This window comes from Vanrija pseudolonga, chromosome 2 (assembly GCF_020906515.1).
Source record: "Vanrija pseudolonga chromosome 2, complete sequence".
Classification (NCBI taxonomy): Eukaryota; Fungi; Basidiomycota; class Tremellomycetes; order Trichosporonales; family Trichosporonaceae; genus Vanrija; species Vanrija pseudolonga.
The window spans coordinates 2,610,521-2,636,848 of record NC_085850.1 but is presented as its reverse complement, the minus strand read 5'-3'; the positions used below and the strand labels follow the sequence as shown (position 1 = coordinate 2,636,848).

Here is a 26,328-nt window from a genome sequence, read left to right as displayed (position 1 = left end):
CGACTGGTCTGGCCGCCGCTCCACGCCGTAGCCCATGATAGCATGCACATAATCTACAATGCCCCGTGATGGGCCTACCAGAACGTCTTGCGCTTCTCGCGGATGTCGCGACTGAGACGCTTGCGCGCGCCCCAGCTGGCCTTTTGCCTGCTGAGCTCTGCGGCCTTCTCCTGGGCCTGCTGAGCGGAGAGGGGGGCGACACGGGAGATGAGGTAGCGTTGGGACTCTGGGATTGACAGCCTGGGGCGAGGTTAGCTGCTTGGCCGGCCGGCAGTCTCGTCTTCTCTCTCCACAACTCACTCGTCGGCAATCTCCTTGCGCGACTTGCCCTGCGCACGCAGAGCCTGCATGCGCTCGACCGTCTCCTTTGCCCACTCGGCGCTGCCCTCGTGCGCCTTGCGCGCGCGGCGGAGGGGCGCGGCCTCCTCGCCCGTCAGGCGGACGCCCTCGCCGCCGACCCAGCGGAGGAGGTCGGGCGTCGTGCCGGAGGTGTATGAGGGCGCTGAGGGGGGAGGGGCGTGGTGGAACGTCAGGCTGCCGCCCAGGCTGGAGGACGCGGGCGCCTGGGCGGACGAGCCGCCGAGGTTGGTCGGGTGCGGCGTCGACGTGCCCTCTGTCGGCCGGGGAACGTGGACTGTGTGCGGCGACTTGAGGACGGGCACGCGGGGCGGGCGCGCGTGGTGCATCACGCTGCGGCGCAGGCTGGGTGCCAGCGATGACAGGACGGGGCGGGACATTGTGGTCTGGCGTGGGTGGGTGTGATTGATTTCAACGAGTTCGAAGTGCAGCTCGAGGAAGCCGACTTTTGCTTTGGCGAGTTGAGCCGGAAGGAGAGTTACGTAAAGACTATGAGGCTGGCACACTGACACGTGGTGTCTACCTGACATCAATCGGACATCATGCCAGATTTGGTCTACGGCGGTGTCAGTTAAGTCAATTTGCGTAGGGTGGGCATAAAAAAGTCCCGCGTCAGACTACGGCCCGCCAGAGCGCCAGGCGCGCCAGTTGGCGTTTGCTTTTTATTTGTCGCGACTGCCCTGGGCTGGTTGCACCACGTCTGCCCTGTTGACATTGACCAGCCTTCTGCGACGCCAACATTACTTTGCCGTCTCTGGAAGGTGTACAGCACCAACCTACACTCCATGTCAGAATACCCACGGAGCTTAAACGCCACGGTGCAGGGACCGGGGAACCCAGGCGGTCATTGATTCGCGCCGGGGCTAGCCTTGGCTCGGGGCTTATGCTCGCGCTGCGCTGTCACTTGAACCCTAACTGCACATGAGTCTACCAGGGTAACTCCAGGTTGATTGCTGCGCCTCTTGTCGAAGGCTGGGTGCAAGGTGGGAGCGAACCAGCGTCAATGACTGCGACAGGCTGCGACAGGGGGGTACGACCGCTTACATCAACGTCGTAAACTCTTCTCTCATCTTCTTTCCACCCCATCACCCATCCACCCCCCCTTCCTCCCCATCCTCACGCACGCGCTCGCTAGTCGAGTCGTCCGTTTGTCTCTCTCATCTGCTTGACGCAGCACTTGCCCTGGTGGCAACAGTAACCTTCTCTACTCTAGATTCGCTTGCAGCGACAACCCCTCCCTCACCCCTCCCCCTCCCCCCCCCCCCCACCCGACAATCTAATACTCGCCGCCGCAATGCGTTTCCCCAACTCGGCTGGTCCGTCCCTCCTCCTTCTCCCCCTCCTCGCTTCTCAGGCAGTCGCGGCCCCTTCTCCTCGTCGCCAGTCCTCGCGCTTCCGCAAGGTCCACGCTGAGCGTGCAGGCGCACCCATCCCGTACGCTTGGAACCACCTGGCCGACCCTCCTCCCGAGGTTGCGGCGCCCAGCGCCAACGCTACGACATCGGTTGCGGACGAGCCTGCTGCTACTGGCAACTCGACCGCCCTCCCCAGCGTGAGCGCCAACGCCACCGAGAGCGCTACCTCTTCCGTCTCGGCCTCGGAGACGGCCTCAGTGTCGGCATCGCTCAACGCCACCGTGTCCGCCACCGCTGGCCCCAACGCCACCGTGTCGGCCACGGACGGTCTTAACGCCACGGCGTCGCCCACGGACGGTCTGAACTCGACCGCCCTGCCCACGGCCTCGGCCAACGCCACCGAGCCGGCTGACCCCTCTGCGTCTGCGACGGAGAGTGCGACGTCGACCTCGTCTGACTTCACCATCCCCGTTGGCTCCGCCCCGACCGACGTCCCCGTTCCCAGCTACCCCGACCGCAACAGCACTGGCAGCGAGACGGTCCCTAATGCGCCCGACCAGCCTGACGCGGCCATCTCGGCCATCCAGTCGGCTGCTGATACCTTCAGCACCATCACGTACACCCAGTATGTGCCCGCGGCCCCGACCGAGACCCCCAAGGGTGGCATCGATGGCGACGTCAAGTCGGCGGCCGATGCCTACATCCAGTCGGTTCTCAACGACAAGATTGGCCACGCCCTCCCTACGGTTACCCTCGAGGTCGTCCTCCAGCCAACCCTCGAGGCTGACGGCACCTGGGACTATGTTGTTATCATTGGCCACGACGGCAAGGCTACCGCTTCGCCCACGTTCCTCACCTCGACGGCGGCGCCTACGGCTACTGCATCTTCCCCTGGTGGTGGTCTCTCGGGCCTTCCCCCTCCCCCCGCTGGTAACAACAATGAGGAGCCTCCCCCCGCTGTGACGACCTCGGCCGACACCAACCCCACCCAGACTCCTTCCAGCCCGTACCTTGTTCCCGCGAGCAGCGCCAACTACGGTGGTACCGCCGTTCAGGCTGCCCCTACCCACGCGCCTCCTCCTTCGTGGACCCCTCCCGCCGCTCCTTCTACTGCCCCCCAGCCTTCGGCCGGAACCTCAAACCCCGGCTCAGGCTCGGGCTCGAACGGCGTCGACCCCAACGACGCGAACAACGCTGGAAGCAACGACAACGCCTCGCCCGACACTGGTGCTCAGCCTTCGTCTAGCCCCACTCAGAGCCCCGTTGACCCCGCTGCCCCCTCGTACCCTTCGCACGGCGGCGACTCGACTCCTGACAATGGCTCGGCTGACAATGGCTCGTCTCCGGACACCCCCGCTCCCTCGGATGCTCCTTCTAACGGCGGTAGCGACGGTGGACCCTCGTTCCCTCCCCACGAGGCCCCCACCTCGTCGTCCACCGACGCTCAGCCTACTGGCAACCCCGGCCACAACTACCCCTCTGGCTCGCACCCCGAGAACCCCGTGCCCTCGTCTTCGGAGGAGTCCTCGGCTCAGCCCACCGCCGCCCCCTCTGACGGTGCTTCTGCTTCGCCTTCGGACCCCGCTCCCTCCGCCTCGGCTTCTGAGTCCGCCGCTCCTTCGGACCCCGCTGCCTCCGGCTCCGCTGCTCCCTCGGACGCTGACCCTTCGGCCTCGTCCACGTCGGTTGACCCCTCTGCTACCCCCTCTGGCAACGTGACGTCCTCGGTCGAGGCTTCGGCCACGGGCTCCGAGTCGGCCCAGCCCACTGGCACTGCCTCTGTGGACCCCTCCAGCTCCGCATCGGTTGACCCTTCGGCCTCGGCTTCCGAGTCGGCTGCTCCTTCAGGCGCCGACCCCTCCGCTTCTGCCACGCCGACTTCGGCGGCTGACCCCTCGGCGACCCCCTCGGCTTCGGTCGACCCCACTGCCTCTTCGTCCGCCGAGTCTTCATCTGTTGACCCTTCTTCGACTGGCTCTTCGATCTCCGCTGAGCCTACCAGCGCCAACGGTACCCAGACTGCCGAGCCCACCGGTGCCAGCTCGACGGCGTCGGTGGACCCCACCGCCTCCGTTTCGGAGTCTGCTTCCGCCTCCGAGTCGGCGTCGGCTTCTGAGCCCGCCTCTGCTGCTCCCTCAGCCTCTGCCACCGAGTCGGCGTCGGCTTCTGAGTCCGCCTCTGCTGCTCCCTCAGCCTCTGCCACCGAGTCGGCTTCGGCTTCGGAGTCCGCTTCCGCCACCGAGTCTGCCTCCGCCACCGAGTCCGCTTCCGCCACCGAGTCTGCCTCCGCCACCGAGTCTGCCTCTGCCACTGAGTCTGCCTCCGCCACCGAGTCTGCCTCTGCCACTGAGTCTGCCTCTGCTTCGGCCTCCGAGTCGGCTTCCGAGTCTGCGTCCGAGTCTGCGTCTGCTACTCCCACCAGCTCGAGCAACTCTGACGCCCCTACTGGCACTCCCACTGGTTCGGCGGTTCCCACCAACGACAACGGCATTGCCACCGAGACTGCCACCGAGTTCACCACCGTCAACATCACCCTGACGCGCGAGGCCACCACCTCGGCGACGCCCACCGCGTCCGTGAACATTACGTCGTCTGCTCTCCCAACCGACTCGGCCTCGGCTTCGTCGTCGGTTGACCCTTCGGCGTCGGCTTCGTCCTCGGCTTCCGCCTCTGCGTCGGCTTCTGAGTCTGCCTCTGCCTCTGCCTCTGCGTCCGCTTCGGCTTCGGAGTCGGCCTCTGCTTCCTCCTCCGCGTCGGCCTCGGCTACTGAGTCAGCTTCTGCCTCCGCCTCGGCTTCGGCTTCCGCGTCTGCCTTTTCCTCCGAGTCGTCGGCTTCGGCTTCTGCCACTGAGTCTGCCTCTGCTTCGGCCTCCGCCTCTGCGTCGGCTAGCGAGTCTGCCTCTGCCTCGGCATCGGCTTCCGCCTCTGCCTCTGAGTCGTCGTCGTCGGCCTCCGCCTCTGCCACTGAGTCTGCCTCTGCTTCGGCCTCCGCCTCTGCGTCGGCTAGCGAGTCTGCCTCTGCCTCGGCATCGGCTTCCGCCTCTGCCTCTGAGTCGTCGTCGTCGGCCTCCGCCTCCGCCTCTGAGTCTGCCTCTTCCGCCTCTCCCTCTGCCTCTGAGTCCGCCTCTGCGACCTCGTCTTCCGCTACTGCTCCTCCTACCTCCACGTCCCTCTCGCCCGGCGTGAGCCCCACCGGCTCGCCCACTTCGACGTCGGCCACTCCCAGCGGCTCGACTGAAGTCTGCCCCCGCGGCTTTGAGGAGCGCGACGAGTACGAAGAGATCTGGGTCACTGAGGATGAGATTCTCCCCGGTGACGTGATTCTCCAGTAAGAAAACGGTGTAAACCTGCCTTTTAATGGGTTTCTCCTCTCACCACCTCCCCCCTCCCCCCTCCAGTCTCATACATGTACCCTGTCACTCTCACCCCCTTGCATCCAGGTTCAGACCAAGCTTGGCTTTAGGTAGTCGGAACTATACACCCTGCGCTGGTCGCAGTCATACAGATGAATTAATGTTGAATAGAGCTGTGGGCTTTGTCCTGTGTGCAAGGTGTGGGCCGTCGTCGAGGTGGTGTGGCGAAGGAAGTCTTGTGCCACGAAAAAGCATTGGACTCTCGACTGACGGCGCTGCCACTTCTGTTGGACAGCGTCCTCTATGCCCCCAAACTAAGGACAGCCGAACCATGCCATATGATTGTCGCCCCAATAACAACCCAAACTAATGGTGCATATGCTGGTATCCTATGTGATGATGAACTGCTTCCCTCTACGCCTTGGACTCGACACCCTCGCCCTCCTTGGGGGCGAGGTATCCGTGGTTTGCCGGGTTGGTGTAGAACTCTGTAGGGTGTCAGTTGGCATTCTCCGCCGAGCTTTTCAGCAAACACACCAATGTCAGTCCTGCGGATCGGCTTGGCGTTCTTGACGGGCCTCTCAACAAACTTGTGCGGGAACACCTCCTGGCGCAGGCTCAAGTTGTTGTGGTAGACGGCGGTCACCTTTCCTCCGGCGGCGAGCACGGCCGCGGACGCCTGCTTGGAGAAGCGCGAGAGCTCAATCTCAAGCGGGGGGAGGGGGAGCTCGGGGTCGGCCGGGCCGAGGAGCTTGACGCCGCCGTCGCCGCTGATGCCGTGCACGGCGTTGGCGCGCACGACGGTGCCGATCGTGATTGGCAGCGCGGGGTCGATGCGCGACTGCGCGATCCACGCCTGCAGCTTGCTGAGCGCGAGGGGAGCGTACGTCTTGCGCGTGAAGTTGACAAAGCCGCGCTTGGGGAACACCTTGTGGATCGGCGTCTGGCCACCTGCGAAGCCGGGCACGGGCTTGCCGTTACCGCTGCGCGCGAGCTGACCCTTGTGACCGCGGCCGGACTGCTTGCCGTGGCCTGATCCGGGACCACGACCCTTACGCGTGTTCTGGGGAGGGGGTTAGCGGCTGCTCGACAGCTCCAAACGTTGAGCAACGCACATCCGTCCTCGAGCCCTTGGCAGGAGACAAGTTGCCCAGGTGTAATGTCGACATCTGGCGGGACGACGACGACGCCGAGGCGGACGACGCAAAGAGGCGCGGGAGGCGCGAAGCCGAGGCCTCGGCCGCGTTCAGCACGGTCGAGAGGGCGCCGAAGAGCATGGTGGTGCTGTGTGGGTTGTTTGCAGTGGAGGTCGAGCGACAAGGAAGCCAAGCTTGTCGTCGAAATGTCAAAAGTCGGACAGGAGGCAACTGCCGCCAATTGTCGGGTGATAACGGCTGGACACTTCAGGCACAATTAATGACACGTAAAAAGTCGCGGCTCGAGTTGGCGTTTAACTCGCAAAAGTCTTGCCGGGTGTGTGGGTGCCTGCAGCGACGAGCAGCCCCCTTTTGATCACACGCTCGAGTCGATCAATCTCCCCCCATCTCACCCTCGTGCATGCTCAAAAGCCTGGCCACAGTCAGACTAGCACATCACCTCTCTCGCCGCATCGCCACTCCCACCCCCCGCCTCCCGGCCCCCCGACCTCTTATCTCCTCCCTCCCCGCCAGACCCTTCACCATGTCTGCTCCTGACGCCAACCTCCACAAGGACGAAGTGACCGGCGAGATGGTCTCCAAGTCGTAAGTTTGTGTGTGCGAAGGGGAGGGATTGGCGTGGTGATTGTTGCCACCACGCCGTCCTCTCTCCCTGCTACCACCGTTTAGCCTCGAACGCCGCATGCTCACACCTCAGTGAGCTCAAGAAGCGCCAGAAGGCCCGCCAGAAGGCCGAGGAGAAGGCCGCCAAGGCTGCTGAGAAGGCCGCTGCCGCCCCCGCTGCCGGCGCCGCGTCGACGTCCAACGCCGGTGCCGCCGCCGCCGAGGAGCAGCTTGACGCCGCCGCCTTCTTCGAGCTCCGCTCCAACGCCGTCAAGAAGTGGCGCGAGACCAAGAACCCCGACCCCTACCCGCACAAGTTCCACGTCACGTCCGGTATCCCCCAGTTCGTGCGCGAGTGGGGCGTTGAGGGCAAGATCCCTGTCGGTGAGACCGTCGAGACCAAGGAGCCCGTCACCCTCGCTGGCCGTGTCTACACTGTCCGCTCGTCTGGCAACAAGATCAGGTTCTACGACATCCGCGCCGACGGCCAGAAGGTCCAGATCCTCGCCCAGGCCCAGAACGCCAAGTCGCTCGAGGACTTCATCGCCTCCAACGACATTATCCGCCGCGGTGACATTATCGGCGTAACCGGCAAGCCTTCGCGCACCAAGGCTGGAGAGCTCTCGCTCTCGGCCACCGAGGTCAAGCTCCTCTCGCCCTGTCTCCACCAGCTTCCTGGTCGTGAGGGTCTTGTTGACCAGGAGACTCGCTACCGCAAGCGTTACCTCGACCTGATTGTCAACACCCAGACCCGCGACGTCTTCATCACCCGCTCCAAGATTGTCAACTACATCCGCAAGTACCTCGACAACCTTGGCTTCCTCGAGGTCGAGACCCCCATGATGAGCTTGATCGCCGGTGGCGCCACTGCCAAGCCCTTCATCACCCACCACAACGACCTCAAGCTCGACCAGTACATGCGTATCGCCCCCGAGCTCTACCTCAAGGAGCTCATCGTCGGTGGCCTCGACCGTGTGTTCGAGATCGGCCGTGTCTTCCGTAACGAGCAGATCGACATGACCCACAACCCTGAGTTCTCCATCTGCGAGTTCTACATGGCCTACGCCGACATGTACGACCTCATGGACATGACCGAGTCGATGATCTCGGGTCTCGTCAAGTACCTCAACAACGGCAACACCAAGATCACCTTCCACCCCAAGGGCAAGGGCGACGAGAAGGCCTACGAGATTGACTTTGCTACCCCCTGGAAGCGCTTCGACATGATCGAGGAGCTCGAGAAGCAGCTTGGCGTCAAGTTCCCTCCCGGAAACACCCTCCACACCGAGGAGGCCAACAAGTTCCTCCGCGAGATTGCCGAGAAGCACAACGTCGACTGCTCCGAGCCCAAGACCAACGCCCGTCTGCTCGACAAGCTCGTCGGCGAGTTCATCGAGGTCCAGTGCATCAACCCCTCATTCATCGTCGGCCACCCCGAGGTCATGTCCCCCCTGGCCAAGTACCACCGCTCGCGCCCCGGACTTACCGAGCGCTTCGAGTGCTTCATCGCCACCAAGGAGATCTGCAACGCCTACACCGAGCTCAACGACCCCTTCGACCAGCGCGAGCGCTTCGAGGAGCAGGTCCGCCAGAAGGACCAGGGCGACGACGAGGCCCAGGGTGTCGACGAGACCTTCCTCAACGCCCTCGAGTACGGTCTCCCCCCCACCGGTGGCTGGGGTCTCGGTATCGACCGTCTCGTCATGTTCCTCACCGACTCGGCCAACATCAAGGAGGTCCTCCTCTTCCCCGCCATGCGCCCTCTCGGCCAGAACAACCCTGGCGAGGCCGCTGCCGCCGAGGCACCCGCCGCCGCCCCCGCCGCCGAGGAGGCCAAGTAGACGTCGTTTTAGGTAGACGCCTTGTTAGCAGTATAAAATGCCGTGTTTTCTAGCAGCAGACAGACACATGCAATCCTTCGCATCTATGCTTGGTCCAGTCAGTGTCCCAGATTCAGTCTGACAAGATGCATGATCCAAAATATGTGGTATGGTGGGGTGGGTTGAGTTTTTCTAGGTTCTGGCCAGGTGAATGGCGCGATTTTTGTTGTTTCTTCTATACAAACACACACAGAGTGCACAGTTGCTCGCTTAAGCGGACGTGGCGAACGCGTAGGCGTTCTGGAAGAGACGGAACCAGGGTCCCTTGCCCTTCCACTCGCCGCGCTTGTCGACGGGGAACCACGAGTTCGACTCGGCCGCGACGACACGCTCGGGGTGGGGCATGATGGCGAGCACACGACCGCTGGGGGTCTGGATGGCCGAGATACCCTCGGGCGAGCCGTTGGGGTTGAGGGGGTAGCGCTGCGTGACCTTGCCTTCGTGGTCAACGTAGCGGACGGGGACGAGGCCAGCGGCGTTGAGAGCAGCAAGGTCGCCGTGGTCGGCGAACGAGGCGCGGCCCTCACCGTGGGCGACGGCGACGGGGAGGGTCGAGCCCTCCATGCCCTTGAGAAGGACCGACTTGGCGGCCTCGGCAGTGATGGCGACGGTCGCGACACGGCCCTCGAAGCGCTCCGAGCGGTTGGCCTTGAACGTGGGCCACGACTCGGCGCCGGGGATGATGTCGTGCAGCTGCGAGAAGAACTGGCAGCCGTTGCAGACACCAAGAGCGAAGGTGTCCTCGCGGGCGAAGAAGGCGGTGAATTCGGCACGAGCCGTGGGGTTCAGCAGAGCCGAGCGGGCCCAACCGCTACCGGCACCGAGAACGTCACCGTACGAGAAGCCACCACAGGCGGCGATACCCTTGAAGGCTCCGAAGGGAACCTTGCCCGAAATGACGTCCGACATGTGGACGTCGATGGCGTCAAAGCCAGCGGCGTGGAACGACCAAGCCATCTCAATGTGGCCGTTGACGCCCTGCTCACGGAGGATGGCGACCTTGGGGGGCGAAGAGAGGGGGCGGGCAACCTCGGGGAGGAAGGGGAACTTGATGTCGTAGATGATACCGTTGTCGGCGTCGTTGAGGATGGCATCAAACTCCTGCTGAGCACCCTTGGGCTCGTCACGGAGCGACTGCATGCGGAACGACGTCTCGGCCCAGGCCTGCTGGAGCTGGCCACGGGTAGACTCGAAGACAATGGCACCCTTCTGGATGACAGTGACGGCCTGGTTCTCGCGGCCAAGGACGCGACCAACCGAGTGGATCGACTGGGTGGGGAAGCCAGCCTTGACGAAGGCGTCGGTGAAGGCACCGAGGTCGGCAGTGCGGACCTCGAAGAGGGCACCGAGCTCCTCGTTGAAGAGGGCGGCAACAACGTCGCCCGACTTGTTGATGGCGTCGACCGAGAGCTCGACACCAGTGCGGCCGGCAAAGGCCATCTCGACAGCAGTGGTGAGAAGACCACCGTCCGAGCGGTCGTGGTAAGCAAGGACCGTGTCGGTCGACTTGAGAGCCTGGACAGCGTGGAGGAAGGCCTTGAGCTCGGCAGCGTCCTCAACATCGGGGGACTCGGAGCCGAGCTGCTTGAAGACCTGAGCGACGGCCGAACCACCCAGACGCTGCTTGCCGCGGGCAAGGTCAACAAACACGAGGACAGACTCGCCAGCGTCGGTGCGGAGCGCGGGGGTCCAGGTGCGCTCGACGTTGTCGACGGCGGCAAAGGCAGTGACGATGAGCGAGAGAGGGGCAGTAACAGTGTTCTGCTTGCCGTGCTCGCCAGACCAGCGCATCGACATGGACATCGAGTCCTTGCCGACGGGGATACCGACACCAAGGGCAGGGCAGAGGTCCATGCCGATGGCCTCGACGGCCTCGTAGAGGCGCGAACCCTCGCCCTCAGTCGAGGCAGCCGACATCCAGTTGGCGCTGAGCTTGACGGCCGAAAGGTCGGGGACCGAGGCGGCGACAAGGTTGGTGAGGGACTCGGCGACGGCCATGCGGGCCGAGGCACCAGCGTTGAGGAGGGCAAGGGGAGTGCGCTCACCCATGGCCATAGCCTCACCGACAACGACATCGTCGAAGCCAAAGGCCGAGCGGGTAACGGCCACGTCCGCAACGGGGACCTGCCAGGGGCCTACCATCTGGTCACGGGTAACGAGACCCGTGATGGAGCGGTCACCGATGGTGATGAGGAACTGCTTGGAGCCGACGCTGGGGAGGTGGAGGACACGGTCGACAGCGGTGGCGAGGTGTGCGTCAGGGACGTAGGCCTTGAGCGACGAGTCGAAGGCGTCGCGCCTGGGGTGAACGGTGTCACCGTGGCGGTGCATGCGAGGGGGCTTGCCGAAGAGAACAGACATGGGAATGTTGATGGGCTCGTCGCCGAGGAGGCGGTCAGTCACAACAAGACGCTCCTCCTTGGTAGCGGTGCCGACAACGGCGAAGGGGCAGCGCTCACGCTTGCAGAGCTCCTCGAAGATGGGGAGGTTTTCGGGCTTGACAGCGAGAACGTAACGCTCCTGCGACTCATTGCACCAGATCTCCATGGGCGACATCTTCGGGTCATCGACGAGAACATCACGGATCTCAAACACGGCGCCGAGGTCGCAGTCGTGGACGAGCTCGGGGAGAGCGTTGGAGAGACCACCAGCACCGACGTCGTGGATCGACTCGATGGGGTTCTTGTCACCACGGTTGACACAGGCGTCGATGACCTGCTGGCAGCGGCGCTGCATCTCCGGGTTGTCACGCTGAACCGAGGCGAAGTCGAGGTCGGCGGACGAAGCACCGCTGGCCATGGACGAAGCGGCACCACCACCGAGACCGATGAGCATACCAGGGCCACCGAGGACGATGACCTTGTCGCCGGCGTGGAGGCCAGTCTTGACGGCAAACTGGGGGCGGACGGTACCGAGACCACCAGCGATCATGATGGGCTTGTGGTAGCCACGCCACTCGGGCTCGCCGTTGGGGGCCGGGACCTCCAGGAGGAAGGTACGGAAGTAACCACCAAGGGCGGGGCGACCGAACTCGTTGTTGAACGCCGCCGCACCGAGAGGGGCCTCGATCATGATGTCGAGAGCCGAGGCGATGTGGGAGGGACGACCAATGTCCGACTCCCAGGGCTGGGTGCTGCCAGGGATGAGGAGGTCGGAGACGGTGAAGCCGGCGAGACCAGCCTTGGGGCGCGAGCCACGGCCGGTAGCACCCTCGTCACGGATCTCACCGCCCGAGCCGGTAGCGGCACCGGGGTAGGGCGAGACGGCCGTGGGGTGGTTGTGAGTCTCGACCTTGATGAGGATGGGGACGTTCTCCTCGCCGGCGGCGTACTTGTTGTCGGCGCCACCGTCAACAGCGAAGCGGGGGGCCTTGAAGCCGTCGACGACGGCAGCATTGTCCTGGTAGGCCGAGATGGTGGCGTGCGACTTGACCGACTTCTCAGTGTTGCGGATCATGCCGAAGAGCGAGTTGTCCTTGTCCTTGCCGTCAATGGTCCACTTGGCGTTGAAGATCTTGTGACGGCAGTGCTCCGAGTTGACCTGGGCGAACATGAAGAGCTCGGCGTCGGTGGGGTTGCGGCCAGCGGCGGTGAAGCTCTCGACGAGGTAAGGGATCTCCTCCTCGGAGAGGGCGAGACCGAGACGAGCGTTAGCCTCGCCAAGCACCGCAAGCGGATCAGCAGCGCCGAGGATGGGAACGGTAACCAGCGGGTCGGGCGTGGGGTGCGACGAAGGGAAGATGGTGGTCGGGTCCGGGAGGCTGGTGTGGATGAGCTGGGTCATGCGGTCGTGGATGAGGTGGAGCTCGGGCGCGACCTCGGGGAGGGTGACCGCCTTGGGCGCGGTGATAAGATAGAGCGCGCCGCGCTCGAGGCGCGCGACGTGGTTCTGGAGGCGACAGAGCTTGGCAATGTCGGTGGCCTTGGAGCTCCAGGGGGAGATGGTGCCGGCACGGGGGAGGACATAGAGGGCGAGGGTGCCCTCGGCGACGCCCGAGTCGAGGAACGCCTTGGTCGAGTCGAGGCGGTCGTCGTCGCCGTACGCGAACAGCTCGTTGAGGATGCCGCGCGGCTCAGAGCCGGCAGTCGCGAGCTCGCCCGCGGCCTTGTCATCGACCGGGTTGACGAGGTGCAGGTGCACCGCGTCGACCGAGGTGATGGAGGGCAGCGCCTTCTGCAGCGCCGCGAGGAGGGTAGCGCGGCGCGTGGGCGTGATGGCCGAGGAGCCGGGGAGAACGAGCATCGCTGGGGGGTGGTGTGAGTTACTGGCATGAAGCTCGCGCCGACATGTCCTCACTGAGAGCTGATTCCCTGGTTCTTGGGTTTGGGTGCGTGAGCAAAGGGGGGTTTGAGACTGGGTAGTCCCGGTTGGGGAGAGGGTGGTTGAGGAAGCTCCTTTCTCGCAGTGCGTCGAGATGAGTCGCTGGTGCTGCCTCTGCCTGCCGCTGCCTGCGCATCACACCCACCGACCGGGCGCGCCGACTCGCTCATCTAGAAAAATATCAGTGACATCGGCTTGGCACGTGGAATATTTGGTTCCGTTAAGCCCGGTGGGTGGTCGTCGGCGGACGTCGCGGGCCGCTGCGTCATGTCACCCTGGCTGATGCGCGGATAGATGTTGTGGACGTGGTCCAGTATCAGTTGCGACGGGTTATCAACTTTGGCGTCAGCACAAAGAGGTCCACGACAACAACAAGCCACAACGTGCAACGTGACGATCCTGGAAGCTTCACACGCGTAAGTCGACGACGCGTGACACAGCGACTCACCCTGCAGCTTGACCTCCGCCAACCACCCAGTGTTCTGTCGTCATGGGAGGTACGTCTCGGACGCGACGCGCACACACGGCCCGCGGTCTGACCCGCAGTGACATTCTCATCCCTCTGGTCGCGCCTCTTCGCGCGCAAGGAGACCAAGGTCCTGATCCTGGGTCTCGACAATGCGGGCAAGGTGAGCTAGCGTATCCCAATACGAGCTCACACACCAGTCGACCATCCTGTACCGTATCACGATGGGCAGCGTCGTCGCGTCGGCGCCGACAGTGGGCTCGAACCACGAGATTTACGACTACAAAGGCGTGCGGTTCGGGCTGATCGACCTCGGCGGCCAGAGCTCTCTGCGGTCCAGCTGGAACCAGTACTTTGCCGAGACGGAGGCGATTATCCTCGTCATCGACTCGAACGACCCCGCGCGTCTGAATCTCGCCAAGCAGGAGCTGCAGAAGCTGGTCAAGGCCGAGGTGGGTGACGTGAGATGGGAGAGGTCTGACGCTTGCGCAGGAACTGCGGACGGCCCTGCTCTTGGTCCTGGCCAACAAGCAGGACCTGCCAGCGTCCGAGGGACGCCTGACCCCCGCACAGGTCTCGGAAGGGCTCGGCCTCACTGATCTCCGCGAGCGCGAGTGGCAAATCATGGGCTGCAGCGCGCTCACCGGCCTCGGACTGTTCGAGGGTATGGACTGGCTCGTGACCAAGCTGTCGGCAAAGTAGGCCGCGGCGCCGGCCGAGCCTCGCCAACCTCTCACCTCACACCTCACCTCACGACGACGCACGACACGACGTCCGTACCGCGCCGTACGCGACGCCAAAATGTAACATGTACGGCTGCCTTATTTCTCCAGCATTTTCGGGGGTTTCATACACCTTGACACACTACTACGCGTCTAAGGAAGGTTTCTTGTTTGACAATGATGGTTGAATGTGTTGACAATGGCTTGATTTGGTTTGGTTTGACAGATAATAATGGCTTGACGACAGCGACGTCGACTCTATAGACGGCACAAATACACAGTGTTCTTCTTCTCCAGATCCCATACCCCAGCTTCTGCTGCTATTGTTCAGGCGCGCACGGCATCAGCGTACGACTCGTGGCCGACCGTCTTGTCGCGGTCTCCGTCTGCGTCGGACGACGTCGTGGTCGTCGTGTCCTCGAGCTCGAGCTCGCCAACAATGACGGCCGCGTCGTCCTCGTGGTCGACGTGCTCCCAGTCGTCCTCCTCGTCCTCAGACAGGGGCTGCACGGGCTCGAGCGCAGGCGTCGGGGGCGAGCTGAGTGCGCCGTCCGGCCGCTCCCCAAGCGTCGACGGCGCAGTCTCGGGCGTGCGCCACTGCCACAGCGAGGGGCGCGGGCTGGCGGGCGCAGGCGCCGCCGCTGGCGTCGGCGTCGTCGGCTGGTCGGCGTCGAGCGCGAGCACCTGCGGGCGGGGGACAAAGTCGAAGCCGAGCGCCGCGGCTGCGCCGGTACGCTTGGGCCGTCCGCGCCCGTCGATCAAGGCGTCAAGCGGCACCTCGTTGGCTCCTGCTGCCGGGGCTGGTGGCGTCGGCGAGCGCGAGAGACTGGCGCCGACGGAGCGCGCGGCCGCGACGGCGCTGCTCTCCGGCGTCGCGGTGCGCGAGATGAGCCGGATGCCGCTGAGCGTGTTTGGCGCGCTCGACGGCCCGAATGCGAACGGGGGCAGGTAGGCCATCTCTGCGCGCGAGTCGGCGACGAGGCTCTGTGTCGTGCCCGCGCGCGACGTCGCGTACAGCGACTTGCGGGGGATGGCGGTGCCGGGGCGGCGGTGGCGCGTGTTGTGGGCTGGGACGGGGCGGGGTGGGATCGGCATTGCGGGGGCGTCGGTGGGTGGGTGGTGGGGAGGGCCAAGGGAGGGATGGGGAGGGGTCGCTCAAGTAGTGATGGTGAGGATGAGGATGATGGGCGGTGTGGTGGCGCGAGGAGGAGAAGAAGGCGCGAAGCACGCAATGAGATCGATGCGATGCGCGAGAAGGAGAATGCAAGAGGAGAATGAGATGCAGATGCAGCCAGCGTCTAGTCGTCTAGTCGACGTGACGTGCCCCGACGGCGGCGGCGGCGTGGGGTGGACCGGCCGGGTAGTGAGGGCTGGCTGGTGGCCGGGTGAGTGGGTGAGTGGGTGGGTGGCGAACGTGTCTTCCCTGGCCGGCGCCTTCCTTGGCGTGGTGTGATCGCGCGCGTGTTGACAAGACCGGTCGGGTCGGGTAATATAGCGAGGCGTCAACAACGAGGTGGTGGCGGCGACAAGTGAGTCGAGTCAGTCGGCCATGCATGCATACATGTATGGAAGGATGGATGCATGCATGCTTGCTTCCCCAGTACGAGGGCCCGCGGGGTGGTGGCGACAGTGACTCGACTCACTCAGCATACCGACGGGAACGAGACAAACAACTGACTGCTGCGGACCCGATGACGACGGCGTGCGGCCCAAGGCGGCGGAGTGCGGCCGAGCGAGGGGACCTTATCACGACAGATAACGGCGGAGCGTGGGCAACAACCCACTGTGCCTACAGTGCCCACTCCCACGCGCGTCAATCCCCCCTCCCCCAATGTTTGTGCTTTGTTCCCGCAGCCCACGAAGCTACCATCAAGCACGTTGCACCTCGCCAATGAGCTCACTCAGCGCGATCGTCAGCTCGGGCCCCCGGCTAGCCCCAAGCAGCAGCCCCAGCCAGTCCATGCCCACCGGTCCACCACCATGCAACCTATATACATGCGTACAAACATATGACAAACATCACTAATTGTATGGCACCATCACTGCCAGCTGGCGCTGACGGCGCTAGCTTATCGTGCTAGTCGGCGTCTGGCGCGCCAGCCGCTCCTCTGGCGTCAACAATGAACCACCAGTAAACGCAAGCACCTGGTACTTGGTGTGCGAGCTGAATCGGGTCATGTTGACACGGAACACGCCCAGAGACGAGGGAAGAGTGCTATTGCTCGCCTGCTTGCCCTTGCCCAGACTCAGCTTGCGCCGGCGTACCCAGCCGCCAGGCCCAACCTCATCGTCCTCGCTCAGCTCTGCTGCTTCGTCACCCTCCCTAGCCCTCGTGTCCGGCTCTGACGACAGCGTCGTCTGCACCACTGTTGGGCTGCGCGACACCCCGTTGCGAGACTGGCGCACTTGCTCGATGCCGGCCGATCGAACGTCCTTAGGGATGGTTCTGGCGTCAGCTGCGCGCGGAACTGCCTAGCTCACTTGGCTGGATCAAAGATGAGGAGGTTGATGTCGCCCTTGGCCGTCTCTTCGTATCCCACAATAGAACGCGAGTGGCCCGAGTGCTATCACTCAGCGCGGATCACACACACACGCTTGCGTACTCACCTGCAGGATCACGGGCAGCTGGGTCGAGATGCGCACGGAGCCGGGGAGCCCCACACCGTCGTCACCATCCTAGGCGGCGGTCAGCCGGATTGGATACCATGGAGCCAACCGACTCGATAGCGGGCATCATGTTGTCGACTCACAAAGTAGTTCTTCACCCAGCGCTGCAGACGCTTAAACGCTGGCTCGTCGGATCCGTTGTTGCCGCCAGGTTTGTCAAAGTCATCTGACCGTCAGCGGGAGCAGGTACCCTCGACTCACACAGTGTGCACCTCACACCTCTTGCGCTGAACATGGCATAGAGATCTGAGCTGCGTTAGCGATGGGGGTGTTGCAACACTTCTGCCCCGTTCAACCCACCAGAAGTCCCAATCCACTTCCTCGTGCCGAGGAGCTTGTCCTGCAGCTGGAACCGCCCTTCTGGGTCGTAACCCGCGCGCCACGCGTCTTCGATCCACGACTGAATGGCCCTCACGCCAGGGTTGGGGAAGACTTCGCGGTACGGCGGCTCAGAGACGAGCGCCGAGATGACCATCTCGGCGTTGCGATAGCCACACCCCCAGGCTGGCGCGTCAGCTGGGTATGCGGGATGTCGAAGTCACCACCCACTGCCATCAAAAGTCCAGTTGCTCTTGATGTGCACGCCCCCAGAGGCCAGAACGGCCGATCGGATCTGCCGCTTGGACACGTCCTTGAGCAACATGTCACGGAGGACAGGGATGAGGCCTGGCCGCCAGTCAGCTCTGCACCGCGGACCACGTCGACACTCTTTACCCACCTGGCGAGAAGTTGGAGGGGACGTTGCCGTGCTTCACGCCGCCGCGTATTGGGTCCCACCTGGGGTCAGCGCACTCCGAATTCTATACACACCAGTCGTCGCCCTTGGCCTCCCTGTCCCGACCAGGCTTGAGAGACGCGAGCACCGCCCCGTTCCACAGGCCGTCGAGCCTCCTGCCCTTCCCCACATGCCGCGAGATGTCGTTCGGCGTATCTGGGTCTTCGAGATAGAAGTCCGAGTCTTGGCTTAACCGGTCTCTCTGGGGTGCTGCATCCACGCCTCCCGAGTCTGCACGTCAGCATCGGCGCAGCGCACGCGACCAACCTAGGCAGTCGCTGACGTGCGCGTTACGCGCCGTCTCGCTGAGGGACGAGAGGTCGGTCGCGCACACGAAGCAGCGCGACTCGGGTGCGCTGGGAGCGATGTTAGCGCTTGTTCCATCGCTTCTTGGGCAGCGCACCTTTGCCCGAGGAACTCTACCTCGTCGTCTGATGGCAGGGGCGGCGACAGGAGGAAGTTGCCGCCGTCGGTGCCGTTCTGCTGGCCGGGTTGGGCACTCCCGTCAAAGTGTGCGTTGACATGATGCTCGAAGGCAGTATCGTCTGCGTTAATGACCTGGTCGCATACCGGGCAGGTCGGCATGGTCGTTCGAGTTGGATGAGAGAGAGAGACAATGACCAAAAGTCTGACCGAGATGACAAGAGACGTCAACATTACCTGGACCTGTGCTGGTCGATTGATTGATTGACTCACTGGGGCCCCACGAAATTGCGTCTTCGGTCCAACCGTGCATTAGGAATTCCCTTCCGTCCTTGTCGACAACGACACCTTCAACCAACCGGCAACGACACAATCCATTCACAACTTTCCATCCGTCCCTCCATCCGACCACTTAACAATGTCAGACTTCAACGCCGAGGACTCGCTCGCGGTAAGCTCCGGCGCCAGGCCACCACTGACCGCCGCAGGCCGCGTTCAACAGCTCGTTCGCGATGCCGGCTGCGCCCCCGCGCGCTGCCGCGCCCGCCGCTCCCGAGCCGGAGGCCGAGCCCGCCGCCGCTGAGGCTGCTGGCGCCGAGCTCGAGGTCGAGGACTGGAAGCCAAGCTACGAGGCCAACCTCGCCGTGTGGGAGGCCGAGGCGGCCGAGGCGCGCACCAAGGCCGAGGCGACGCGCGCAAAGTACGAGGACGAGGCCGCTGCCGCCGCCAAGGCCACGGCCGACGAGGGCAAGAAGGCCGCCGCGGCTGCCAAGGAGGCGACGGCGCGCGCCGAGCGCGAGACGCGCCTCGCATCCGCGCTTGCCGAGGAGCCGCCCCGCCCGCACCACAAGAAGGCGGCCGACACGGCGTCCAAGGTCCGCGAGGCGTGGGAGCTCGTCAAGGACAGCCCTACGCCGACTGCGTCGGCGCCCGCCTCGCAGACGTGGGAGGAGATCTCGGCGCCCCACTCGTCGGTGGAGGACATCTCGGCGTCCAGCCCGGACCGCAACGTCTCGGACGAGAAGCACTCGACGGCGACAGGTCTGCCCGTGCAGACGAGCCACGCTGTCGGCGCCGGCGCGGCAGACAACGGCGGCCCAACGCAGCCCCCGTCGCTCACGCTCTCAATCTTCACGAACCACGGCGCGCTGACCGCCCGGAGGGTCCTCGCGGCGCTCGGCATCAACCTTGTGCTTCCCTTCATCAACGGCATCATGCTTGGCCTCGGCGAGATCACCGCCCGCGAGGCGGTGCGCGTCGGCAGGCTGTGGTGGCGCGGCGAGCGCGCCATCGCTGGCATCTGGCACCGCAAGCCCTCGAGCGGGGCGGGCAGCGTCTCGGGCGTCGGACTGAGCGGTAGCGGTGGCTTCTAGGGCGTAGGGGTATAGTTGTGGGATAGACTGCATGCACGATTGTCACGTTGGGTGGGTGGGTGGGGGCAATGACTACGGAGTGGGATCGTCGCGAGGAGGAGATGGTATGGCGTTCATCTGCGCCGCTGACGGGTTGCCCCTTGAAGGCCTCATTCTTGCGCCTGGAGAGCTGCGCGAAAGGCAGAGACAGAGAAGGTGGCTGCCGAGCCGACATGCGTGTGCGAGCCGGGAGCCCGCGCCAGGGAGAAGCAGACAAGTCTTCTTCTTCGCGCCAGAAGATCTGCAAGTACTCCCCACTGCAGGTAGATCGATTGCATGAGGGCCATCGGCTACCTGGTACCGAGCTCCGCCCGCGTAGACAACCCGGGGCAGAAACGCAGCAAACCTATTGCGAGATTCAACGACCTGTCAGGAAGAGGTACACGTTTGTTGTGCTCGCTCGATGCTGTTGTGCTTGCTCCATGGCGGGAGCTGCAGCGAGCACCTACCTTCTTGTCTTATTATCTGCGGCATTGACGGGCTGACGTCTGAGGAGGGCGTGTCACATGGAACGAGCGGAGCAGGTCCAGCGAGCGCGCAAGGATCGGGCAAGTGCTGGGCGACATCAAAGGGCGTTTCGGCTGGTCCGAGGAGATCGTCGTTCGATCGTATATACGACCTGTTGGTTTCTCTTAGATTCAGCAGCGTGAGTAGCCATCCTACTCCTACTACTCGTTTGGTGCTCGCACGAGGCGGATCACCCGCATTCTGGGTTTCTGTTCATTATCAGCACCGCGGGCCACGACGACTCGCCCTGTAGAGAAGTCACACACGGTGATCACAACCCACGCACACGGTTGTAAGCGGCCGCCCGATGCCCCCGGCACCGCCACGCGCCCCCGAACGGTTTGCTGAGGCGCCTCTGTTTACTTGTTCGGACAAGGTTCGTGGTTCGAGCCCGGAAGAATCCAGCCTGGCCTGAGGGGTGAGGCGACGGGTCGGGCTCCTTTTGTGTGCTTTACTCTCCACAGTGGCGCAGCAGTGACCTATAGGCGAGGCAACACCGCTCCGACACCGCCCGCTGGCATTCCGGGCGGGTGTGGCGTCCCGTCGTGTCTCCAGCGGCTGGCAGGTCCGCCGTTCGAATCCGCCGAGAATCCGGTCCTGAGGGGTCAGGCGACGGGTTCGGGGAGTAGGGTCGGTCTCCTTTTGCAGGTGTGTGTGTGTTGGTCATTATCAGAAGTGTGCTGCGCTCATACCCTCAGCGCTCCTGAGGTGAGGCGAGCGCGCCGCACAGCTCGACGACAACTTTTAGAACAGTGAGCACTCGACCCACTTCCGCGCGCAACTCGCGAGAACCCGCTGAATCCCGAGAAGACGAGGGACGAACGCGTGAGTTCGACGCGACGATTAGATCTCGTATCAGCTCCGTACAGCCAACGCGTCATCCCAGCGCTACCCTTCCGTGTATCGCGGCCGTAGGGGAGCTTGGGAGGCTCAATTGGCTTGCGGCTGGTAGACTCAGTGAACCAAAGACACAGAAGCCAAAGGAACTTGATCCAGAGACGGAAAGGACGTGGCTAGTGGTGCCATCAACGTCGAAGTTGGGGACAAGTAGCGACACATCGGTGGGGTGAGGCAGCCTCCTTCCATTCTCTCGGTTCGTGTCTTTTCTTGCATAGGGACATGGCATGAGCCACGCATCCCGTTCTCGTCTGTAGCGTTGCGCTGAACCCCCTTGAAAGTGCCTGCTCAGGCTCACGCACAAGGGGACGAAGGGTTGCCACAAAGGTTATCGCCACTCGCGCGGAGCGGAGGGCAGCTGTGCTCGGTCGCCGAACAAGCCTCGAGGCACCGGACGGTGCGAGATGTCGAACTGCGTCGACATATGTCAATCATGCAAGTGAGCTACGTGCTTCCCCTCCATTACCCTCGAGGCTGTGAGGGTGGCCCGAGACGGGAACCACACCGGCGTTGCACGCGCGCGTGGGGTCGTGATGGCTGGTTGGTTCTCCGCTTTGCGTACCACCCTTCTTCCTCCCCCGCCCCTGCTGCCTCTCGGCGAGCCTGGAGCATCCAGTCCCCGAGCGTCGCCCGCGCTGCCCGCACTCAATTGAAGGAAGCTTGCTCCGTGCGTAGTTGGTCAGAGTTTTCGCCGTCACGCCGTCTCCCCTTCCACTCCCCGCCGTCGCCGTTACCGCCGCGCCGAGCACCTCGAGGTGATCACGCAAGACCGAAGGCTGGATGCCTGGGAGCGCGCCGTATCTCTTTCTGGCAGTCCCCTCGCCATAAATAGACAAAGCCTGTGGCGCCAGCGTGTTTCTGGCCAGGGAAGACGAGTTGTATGTAACTCACGAGACAGCAGAGTTCATTTCAGTCGCGCTTGATACTCTGGTTTGCCCGACAGATCTCTAGGCCGGTGTTTCCCAGGCATCGATGGCGGCAGTCTGCGCCATTAACTACTTCCACACCGCAGATCACATCAGGCGTGCAAGTTAGTACCAGGTTAGTCGCGCACTAGCCGGCATTTAATAAGGCGTGTTCGGTTGGAGATGTGTGCGTGGTGCTGCGGCGGGAAATGGGTGCCGTATGGCTCAGCCCACTGCCGTCTCCGTCTGTTCTCGACGCGCGCGACGAGGATATCCGGCTCCTTTGCGGCTTCTTCTCGACTATTCTGCCGGCGCCGCGCCACGCACACCGAGGTTATTGCCCCTGTGCCAGTGCCGGATCTGATCTGGCGGCCTTCTTGGAGCGACAAACTAGGTTGTCTCGGGCGGACATGCAAACTTCGTGCACCAGGTGGGCTGGTGCCCGCAGTCATCAGCCGCGGCTGGCTGGCTGGGGCTAAATGTCGTTCTTGTACTTGCTTGTGTTCAGTGCGGGTGGGCGAGCGCGGACTCGACTGGGCTAAGTGCGACGTGCGGAGGCAACACATCAATTCTCACCACCACGGGCCCAGGAGCCGCTGTTGTCCCTCTGCCGTGGGTGACATGTGGAGTAACCACAGCCGTGTGCGTGTGTTACCATGTGGAGAGGCAAGCCCGCACGTCCGTGTAGAAGTGACGAGAGGTGACCAACGCCCACTCATCGCGAGTCAATGACAATTGTTGTTCTTGCTCGACACAACCCTTCGTTCTTGTTTCGGTGCCGCTGCCCCGAGTTCCCAGGCCCCCCCTCCCAGTCACAGTCGTCCAGACGCCACTCGCAACCCACTCCATAGGAAAGAATGCAACCTCAAACAGTAGTCAAGCCGCCCACTCCCCTCGCCGCCACCAGCTGCCGAATACGAGCACAGGTCCGAGGTGCCACAGTCGCGCCCGTTGCAGACAGGAACAGGTGGCCACCGTTGTCGACGTAGCTGCACTGTGACAGGCACCAGCGGGCACCGATTGGTGCCACTGTCGTCGACGACGTCGCAAACTGACCGATCGCCGTCGTCGAGCAGCAGCAGCAGCAGCACAGACGCTGCCCATCGCCACTGCCGCCGCCGGTGATCGAGTGAGTGTGCTGGCGCTGCAGTGTCTCGTCTCGCCCGCCCGTTCATCACCACCCCAAGCCCCAAGCTCCACGCCCTCAATTGGAGTCGCATGTGCGTTTTAAACGCAACCTTAACAGTGGGATTATGGCGTGGTGAGCGCGCGCCCGAACGAGAGAGCGTTCGTTCGGGGTGTTCCCTTCTGCGGCCGTCGTCACAGTGCTACGGCGCGACCGTGGTGCGGTACAGGTGCGTTCCCACCCCCCTTGTGCTTCCAGATCACTGCGTCACCACCTGCCGCTCTCGTCATGGCCTGAGGGCCCAGGAACTAGGAACTCAATCTGCGACGCCGCACAGCGAGGGGGAGCGAGCGTGTTTCTCCTCCTGGTACCTGTGTTTTGATCTGGGTTTTGTTTTTTCAAGCTCCAACGGCCAAGGTGGGGTAGTCTGAGTGCGTGCACGCAGGAGCGCGCACTGAATAATTACGCGAGGAGCGAAATATCTTACGAAGAGAACCCGCAAGAACGCCGGTGGCCAAAAGAGCCCCGGTTTTCACGGGCCTCACGAGGAACAACGACCTGCATCTGGCTATGCACAATAACATTGTCGCATTGGCCGACAAACTGACAGAGTGTTGTTGTTTACTGACTACTCCCTCGCATGGTTGACATTAACAAGGCGCCTCAGTGCACGCCTACAGTCGACACCTCGGCGCCCCCTCGGCGGTCGGACACTCGGGCTTGCACCCGGCGACCGGGCCGAGCCGTGATGTCATGATCGCCGAGGCTTGGCCCGTCGATATAATCTCGCGACGCTCGACCACAATAACAACGACCACAGACGCAAATGACACGCGCATTGAGACCTCTACACTCGCTCTCACGATCACTAGCAACCATGACCTCACCGAACAGTGTCGTCGCCGGTGCCCGGGGAGTCATGGAAGGTCTGCTCTCCGACCCACGCCTGCACATCCCGGACGAGATCGCGGCGCGCGCCCAACGCGACGTCACGTTCGTGGGTAACCCCGATCCCTTCCTCCCTGTTCCCTTTCGCATTGCCGAAGCGCTCGCTGGGCTCAAGGGCGTCGAGGCGGCGTTCGCAGGCGCCATAGCCGAGCAGCGCGGTCTCTCCCCCGGCAAGGCGGCGATCGACGTCGAGCAGTCGGCCCTGTTCATGTTCTCGACGTTCCTCGCCCGCATCAATGGCAAGGTGCCCAACGATCCGAGCCTCACGCACGGCGGTAGACCAGTCAAAGATACCGATATCCACCACAGCTTCAAGAACCGTTACCGCCAGCTCGCGACAAACTGTTACCGCACCAAGGACGGCAGGTACTACTACACCCATGGCAGCCTGGACGCGCGTGCGACGATGCGGATCCTCGGGATGGACCCGGACCGCACTGATCTCGTCGAGACGAAGGATATCCTCCAGGCGTATGGCGAAGCCGTGGGCAAGTTCACTGCTGCCGAGCTCGACGAGAAGATCCAGGCAGCTGGACTTCCCGGCGCCATCTGCCTTTCGGTTGACGGTTAGTCACTCTAGGGAAAAACGAGCTGACGCCAGAGTTCCTCGCATCGGAGCAAGGAAAGGCAATCGCCGACGCGCCAGTGTATGAGCTCACCTCGGCACCGGGGCCGAAGGTATCCTGGCCGGCGATAGCACCCAACACCAAACCCCAAGCCCTGACAGGTATCAAGGTCCTCGACCTAACGAGGGTCATTGCTGGACCTGCCATCGGCCGCGGGCTCGCAGATCACGGTGCCACGGTGCTCCGGGTCACGTCTCCCAACCTGCCCGACCTGCAGGGCATCGTGCCAGACCTGCACGCAGGCAAGTACTCGGCGTACATCGACCTCGATGCCGCCGAAGGGCGGGAGACCCTCGCCAGCCTTGTGCGCGACGCCGATGTCCTGATTGACGGGTATCGGCCTGGCGCGCTCGAGCGGCGGGGATTCGGGCGGGATGCAGTGCGCAAACTCAACCCTTCGCTGGTGTACGTCCGCGAGAACTGCTACGGGTGGCGCGGGCCTTGGGCCGGCCGCGCCGGCTGGCAACAGATTGCCGACGCGGTATCTGGCGTCTCGGCGCGGTACGCCGACAAGCTCGGCCATCCCGGCGAGGCGATCCAGCCCATCTTCCCCTCAGCCGACTATGGGAGCGGCGTGGCGGGCTTGGTGGGGACCATGCAGGCGCTGTACGAGCGTGCACGCTCCGGGGGCGTGTTTGATCTCGACGTGAGCCTGTGCTACTACAACCTGTGGGAGCTCTCTCTCGGGCTGTACGACGACGCGGTGTGGGAGCGTATCCGCCCGTCCGCGCCCGTCCGGCACAACTGGGACGTGGTAATGATGCTTGGCGGGGTAGGGCCGTCGCTGCGCGCGCAGCGCCCGTCCCTCTTCACGCGAGACGACTTCTGGCAGGTGCTCCCTGCGCCGACCTACGGCCCGGAAGGGAAGGTGCGCATCCTCCGGCCCGTCGTCAAGTTTGAGCATCTCCCCGTCCTCGTGTCCAAGGGCCCGAGCCAGAACGGCGACGATGCGGCAGCGTGGCCGGCGAGCAGCACATGAGCGAGCGACGCCGCTCGCTCGGTCGCTAACTCCGCGGCTGTCGTCCGACCCAGTACTTTAGCTTGTAGACCATGTCTGGAACCCGATGCACGCTTCCCACCACGGTGGCAAGCTAAAGTGAGACAAGAATGCGAGTCACCGCGCCAGGCGATCCGACAGAACATTCCGCCCATCACAATGGCCACTGCCGCGGCTCCGGGGGGGGGGGATAAGAAAGCCCGAGACAGGCAGGCTGGCGCGCTGGCGCGTGATTCCACGCTGCTGCTACTGCATTTCGGATAATCCAGTCGAGCAGCAGCAGTCCAGCTGATGATGATGGCCGCCACCAATTGCACCAACCTGCCACTTGCGGCCTGCAACAGCAGGGGGTGGGGTGCGTGCGTACGTGTGTTGCGTTGGGTGGGTTGGAATGGGATGCGGTTACGTGCGGCGAGTGCGGCGTGTAAGGAAGCAAGCAAGCAAGCACGCATGCACATGTGCAGCATGGCATGGCATGGCATGGCATGCGGGGGAGCGAGCAAGCAAGCGTGACAGGCAGGACAGCGCCACGCTGCTCCACAGACCAGACCCCATTTACCGGCGCCGACGGAAGTCGGGCAGGTGCGATCGCCGCCGTGCCGGCACAGGGGCGACGAGGACTGGACTGGGCTGGCTGGTAGCGTAGCGTGGCACCACGCACCACGCCACGCCACCGGCTCGCTCGCTCTCTAGAATCAAGCGTGTGGGTCGCATGCTGCTGCTTTTTCCAGCACCCACCGAGACCGAAGCGGGCAGCAAGCAAGCAAGCCAGCGGTCGCTTGCATACTTTCTACCGTGTGTGTATGTTGCTTGTCGTGCTGGTGCTTCCTTC

General features: G+C 63.6%; 11 protein-coding genes across 11 annotated transcripts; 5 read left to right on the top strand and 6 right to left on the bottom strand.

Annotated features, from left to right (window-relative positions):
- Positions 1-24: 24 nt before the first annotated feature.
- Positions 25-764, bottom strand: LOC62_02G002773 (uncharacterized protein). Its single transcript, XM_062769293.1, has 2 exons — positions 301-764; positions 25-240 (listed from the first exon to the last, which is right to left on the bottom strand). The coding sequence occupies exons 1-2, from the start codon at positions 735-737 to the stop codon at positions 75-77; spliced, it is 603 nt and encodes a 200-aa protein (XP_062625277.1). The 5' UTR covers positions 738-764; the 3' UTR covers positions 25-74.
- Positions 765-1,651: 887 nt separating this feature from the next.
- On the top strand, positions 1,652-5,044 carry LOC62_02G002772 (uncharacterized protein; the record flags this gene model as incomplete). Its single annotated transcript, XM_062769292.1, has 1 exon — positions 1,652-5,044. One exon carries the CDS (start codon positions 1,652-1,654, stop codon positions 5,042-5,044), a length of 3,393 nt encoding a protein of 1,130 aa, XP_062625276.1.
- On the bottom strand, positions 3,244-5,148 carry Nefh_0 (Neurofilament heavy polypeptide; the record flags this gene model as incomplete). Its single annotated transcript, XM_062769291.1, has 2 exons — positions 3,244-5,003; positions 5,139-5,148. 2 exons carry the CDS (start codon positions 5,146-5,148, stop codon positions 3,244-3,246), a joined length of 1,770 nt encoding a protein of 589 aa, XP_062625275.1.
- A 276-nt stretch (positions 5,149-5,424) lies between these two features.
- Positions 5,425-6,373, bottom strand: mrpl10 (54S ribosomal protein L10, mitochondrial). The gene is made up of 3 exons (XM_062769290.1): positions 6,181-6,373; positions 5,603-6,128; positions 5,425-5,553 (listed from the first exon to the last, which is right to left on the bottom strand). The coding sequence occupies exons 1-3, from the start codon at positions 6,340-6,342 to the stop codon at positions 5,480-5,482; spliced, it is 762 nt and encodes a 253-aa protein (XP_062625274.1). The 5' UTR covers positions 6,343-6,373; the 3' UTR covers positions 5,425-5,479.
- Positions 6,374-6,520: 147 nt separating this feature from the next.
- krs1 (Lysine--tRNA ligase, cytoplasmic) lies at positions 6,521-8,748 on the top strand. The gene is made up of 2 exons (XM_062769289.1): positions 6,521-6,807; positions 6,920-8,748. The coding sequence occupies exons 1-2, from the start codon at positions 6,623-6,625 to the stop codon at positions 8,664-8,666; spliced, it is 1,932 nt and encodes a 643-aa protein (XP_062625273.1). The 5' UTR covers positions 6,521-6,622; the 3' UTR covers positions 8,667-8,748.
- Positions 8,749-8,781: 33 nt separating this feature from the next.
- Positions 8,782-13,099, bottom strand: ADE6 (Phosphoribosylformylglycinamidine synthase). Its single transcript, XM_062769288.1, has 2 exons — positions 13,002-13,099; positions 8,782-12,947 (listed from the first exon to the last, which is right to left on the bottom strand). Exon 2 carries the CDS (start codon positions 12,945-12,947, stop codon positions 8,916-8,918), a length of 4,032 nt encoding a protein of 1,343 aa, XP_062625272.1. The 5' UTR covers positions 13,002-13,099; the 3' UTR covers positions 8,782-8,915.
- A 145-nt stretch (positions 13,100-13,244) lies between these two features.
- On the top strand, positions 13,245-15,729 carry ARF1_0 (ADP-ribosylation factor). Its single transcript, XM_062769287.1, has 5 exons — positions 13,245-13,441; positions 13,481-13,522; positions 13,572-13,654; positions 13,692-13,943; positions 13,984-15,729. The coding sequence occupies exons 2-5, from the start codon at positions 13,516-13,518 to the stop codon at positions 14,191-14,193; spliced, it is 552 nt and encodes a 183-aa protein (XP_062625271.1). The 5' UTR covers positions 13,245-13,441; positions 13,481-13,515; the 3' UTR covers positions 14,194-15,729.
- LOC62_02G002766 (uncharacterized protein) lies at positions 14,541-15,308 on the bottom strand (the record flags this gene model as incomplete). Its single annotated transcript, XM_062769286.1, has 1 exon — positions 14,541-15,308. One exon carries the CDS (start codon positions 15,306-15,308, stop codon positions 14,541-14,543), a length of 768 nt encoding a protein of 255 aa, XP_062625270.1.
- A 548-nt stretch (positions 15,730-16,277) lies between the features above and the next one.
- Positions 16,278-18,240, bottom strand: ZUFSP (Ubiquitin carboxyl-terminal hydrolase ZUFSP; the record flags this gene model as incomplete). Its single annotated transcript, XM_062769285.1, has 11 exons — positions 16,278-16,659; positions 16,695-16,777; positions 16,821-16,889; positions 16,964-17,046; positions 17,082-17,126; positions 17,181-17,384; positions 17,430-17,546; positions 17,599-17,657; positions 17,691-17,886; positions 17,923-18,011; positions 18,059-18,240. The coding sequence occupies 11 exons, from the start codon at positions 18,238-18,240 to the stop codon at positions 16,278-16,280; spliced, it is 1,509 nt and encodes a 502-aa protein (XP_062625269.1).
- A 204-nt stretch (positions 18,241-18,444) lies between these two features.
- LOC62_02G002764 (uncharacterized protein) lies at positions 18,445-19,503 on the top strand. The gene is made up of 2 exons (XM_062769284.1): positions 18,445-18,529; positions 18,567-19,503. Exons 1-2 carry the CDS (start codon positions 18,497-18,499, stop codon positions 19,449-19,451), a joined length of 918 nt encoding a protein of 305 aa, XP_062625268.1. The 5' UTR covers positions 18,445-18,496; the 3' UTR covers positions 19,452-19,503.
- Positions 19,504-23,802: 4,299 nt separating this feature from the next.
- On the top strand, positions 23,803-25,478 carry frc_0 (Formyl-CoA:oxalate CoA-transferase; the record flags this gene model as incomplete). Its single annotated transcript, XM_062769283.1, has 2 exons — positions 23,803-24,439; positions 24,475-25,478. The coding sequence occupies 2 exons, from the start codon at positions 23,803-23,805 to the stop codon at positions 25,476-25,478; spliced, it is 1,641 nt and encodes a 546-aa protein (XP_062625267.1).
- Between the last annotated feature and the right edge of the window lie 850 nt (positions 25,479-26,328).